Here is a 3,348-nt window from a genome sequence, read left to right on the forward strand (position 1 = left end):
TTCCCGAATTACAATGTCAAAGGAAATCGATATTTTTTTATTGCTTAAATCGATAGATAAACTATCTAAGAATACACCACCAAAATTTCAGAACTCTATTCCAATAATTTTTGGAGATAGAGATCCGAAAGCAAAGGAGCGCGTAGTAGTTTTGCAAGCGCCTGGACGAACATACAAAACTTTGAAGCTTTTTTTCTCCACTTCTCATTTTTAAGATTTTGTTGAATTGGCGGGAAAGATAGTAAAAAAAAATTGGACCGATTGAAACGCATAAGGGCTTACAGTAGACTCTCTCTCAATTGGGCATTTGGAGCAAAATGTGATCCAAACTATCGATAGATTTGGGCGTCAAAGCCTTTGTAAATTCCACAAAAAGCGCTCAATTATAAAGGATCACGATAAAATAGGAAAAACTGCAGAGAATTTGAACAAATTTGCTTCATAATTAACTCTTTCGCGTCTTTAGGGTCATATATGACCCGGGGAAAAAAGTTTCTTTTTGGCTATTTACATTAATTGAAGTCTAACTGGAGTCTGGAGTCTTGAGAAAATGAGCCAACAATCTTACATCCTTCTATTATGATGTCGTGCACGAACAGATAGATTCCAATTAATGTAAATACCCAAAAAAAACTTTTTTCCCCGAGTCATGACATTACCCTAAAGACGCGAAAGAGTTAAACGTGAAAATTGGCAACAAAATTTTCCAAAAGTTGAACCTAAATGATTTCAGAAAATCTTTTTTTTCTATATTTTACAACACGTTAAAGTCAAAATTTTATCCGAAAAACCTAACTTTTTTTTTAAACCTGCGAGAAAGGTCCAATTTTACGATTTTCTTCAGTTTTACTTGGTTTATGAAATAAACTTATGAATTTTGAAAATTAATTTGGATTTTTTTTTCAGACATAAGTTATAAGCTGCAGATTTCCCGCCAATTAGGGTGTACTGTGACGAAGCGCTTCAGTGAATTAACTCATTATTCCGCCATTTTGTAATTTTTTTTTTCGAAAAAAAATTATTTAAGCACTTTGAATGTGTATAAATACACACCCAAAATTTCATAAAGCTTGGTCGTTTCGTTCTCCTTAAAAAAAATTGCGAAAAACTGCTAAGTCTTGGGTTTCTAATTCGGGAAACCCCTTAACCCTTTAACGACGAAACACTTTTTACGGACTGAAAATCAACAATAAAAATTAAACTGAGAAACATAATCAATGATAAGTCTTACATCTAACCTAGGAAAGTCCAACAGAGTCCGTTTCGGTGCTTTTTGTGCTTCTATGAACGATAGGGACAAAAATAGCCCAAAAAATTAAGTAATTTTTCTGACAATACCAATGAATATAAATAATTTTCGCTTTAATGAAAAATATTACTTATGAGTATTGTAGTTTTTATTGCCGAAAGGGTTTTGCTTAAAAAATTTTAAGTATAAAAAATAAATAAAATCAATTATAAATTTTAGAATTTAAAAATTTGCCATTTTTGAGGTTAAATATTTACTACATAGCAAATAGCTAGAGACTTGCAAAAAATATTCTAGATTCCTTCAACCTTCTACTTTACAATTATGTACAGACATAAGAAAAAAATAACTTTAGGTAGTCAGGAAAAATTATTTTCTTTATGGGACACCGGTGTTCCAATCGTCCTTAAAGGGTTAAACGAAGACCAGTCAGACGAAGAAAACAAAGAAATATTTGATTTTTGTTTAATTGAATTTTATTTAATTGTAAAAGAAATTTGTCAAAATGAGATAAAATCCTAAATTAATTCAGTCTGAATCTGATTCAATATTATTAAGAACTTCGAGCTGGATACCATGTTGATTCGTCCATTTCTGAATTATTTGAAGAGATGGCAAAGGATAACGCTTCTTGTTCCTCAGATATTTGTAACAGCGTTTGCTCAAGTATTGAATGAGAAAAGCCTCTTCAATTTCCTTTCGCTTCCAGGCAACATGGGATTTTCGTTTTAAAAGTAAATCTAATTCATTTTGTGAGAATGACTCAAGTAGAATATCTTCCATGTTCTCTTTTTCCTGTTTGATCTTCATTAGTTGTTCATTGGTGCTTTTCAGAGAAGTAACCTGCCGCTGGAGATGTTCTTTTACTTTCTTTAGAATTTCGGCCTTGCCTTTCAGTTGTGCCAACTCCTCCTCAATGCCCTTAAAATTAAAAAAAAAAACAAAAAAGTTGTTAGAGAATTTTCCAAGGCAGGCAACGGTAATCCTGATTTTTTTCATTACTTGCAATCGTTGAAGTTCTGTGTTCTTTTCTTCAATTTCCTTCATCAATTCTAATTTTTCATTTTCCATATTTCTGCGCTGCTGTGCAGATCGTTCTTCAAGCATAACTGATGCAGTTGATTTAACTTCCAAGATATTTATTCCTGATCCTGTTTCTGGGATTTCCAAATTATTTTCCATATCCATCATTTCAACTGATGTTGAGCATGAAGCATCACTTGTGGTCTCATCATTGTGAAGGTTTGGAGTATGTTTGACAACTACAACTTTAGGCGGTACCTGTTTTGTGGTTTGCTGAGGAGGCAGATCTTCCACCGGGATCGTAGGTATAGCTTCGGACAAAGGATAATGTGAAAGTTTAGATTTATTTATTTTATTTTTAAGAAATACATACCACCAGGTTTTAGTTTAGCCTTTGAATTGGGATAATACTTCCGGTATATCTCACTAGTAATAAAATCATCTGGTGTAAAATGTCTTGAACAAATGCAAAATGAAGCTTTAACTCTGGACGTTTGGGCGAATTTTTTCCATATTTCCTTGACTTCTTCTGGTTCATTCTTTTTTAGTATGTGGAAAGATACACTAGTGCCTCCTCCTGATTCTTCATTACAACCTTTAACACTACATTTAGACATTCTGTTACTGTTGTGAAAAATCCCACAAACAAAGCGTGAATGAAAGATTTTTGTGCACCAACTTGAAATTCAACTCAACAGGAAAGGTTCTACCAAACCCAAGTAGGCGATTTGAAACGCTCGTTGTTACACTAAAAAAAAGTAAAATATACAATCCGAGATACAATCTGAAAAAGCATTATGCAATGACTATAATGATTTCATTAATTTTTTGAGCCATATTTTGTGAAAATGTAGATAACGGAATATTTTCCTGATTTAAGGTTTCAGGTTCTAGCAATGATCTCCAAATTCCGGTGAAAAGAGGTAATATTAAAAGGAAAATCGTTCAGAAAGCTCAACCTTGCCTTGGTCTGATAAAATAGGTTACAATGTGGCCAACTCAGTTGTTAAAAGTTTGTCAAACGAATGTTAGTTCGTTTTGGGAAACCGGGGAGGTTTGGGACAGGGGCAGTATGG

At 33.1% G+C, this 3,348-nt stretch overlaps 1 protein-coding gene across 1 annotated transcript; it reads right to left on the reverse strand.

Moving 5' to 3' along the window:
• Positions 1–1,707: 1,707 nt before the first annotated feature.
• LOC129803395 (THAP domain-containing protein 1-like) lies at positions 1,708–3,020 on the reverse strand. The gene is made up of 3 exons (XM_055849888.1): positions 2,646–3,020; positions 2,252–2,583; positions 1,708–2,170 (listed from the first exon to the last, which is right to left on the reverse strand). The coding sequence occupies exons 1-3, from the start codon at positions 2,887–2,889 to the stop codon at positions 1,778–1,780; spliced, it is 969 nt and encodes a 322-aa protein (XP_055705863.1). The 5' UTR covers positions 2,890–3,020; the 3' UTR covers positions 1,708–1,777.
• Positions 3,021–3,348: the final 328 nt, after the last annotated feature.

This window comes from Phlebotomus papatasi, chromosome 2, assembly GCF_024763615.1.
Source record: "Phlebotomus papatasi isolate M1 chromosome 2, Ppap_2.1, whole genome shotgun sequence".
In the NCBI taxonomy this organism is placed as follows: Eukaryota; Metazoa; Arthropoda; class Insecta; order Diptera; family Psychodidae; genus Phlebotomus; species Phlebotomus papatasi.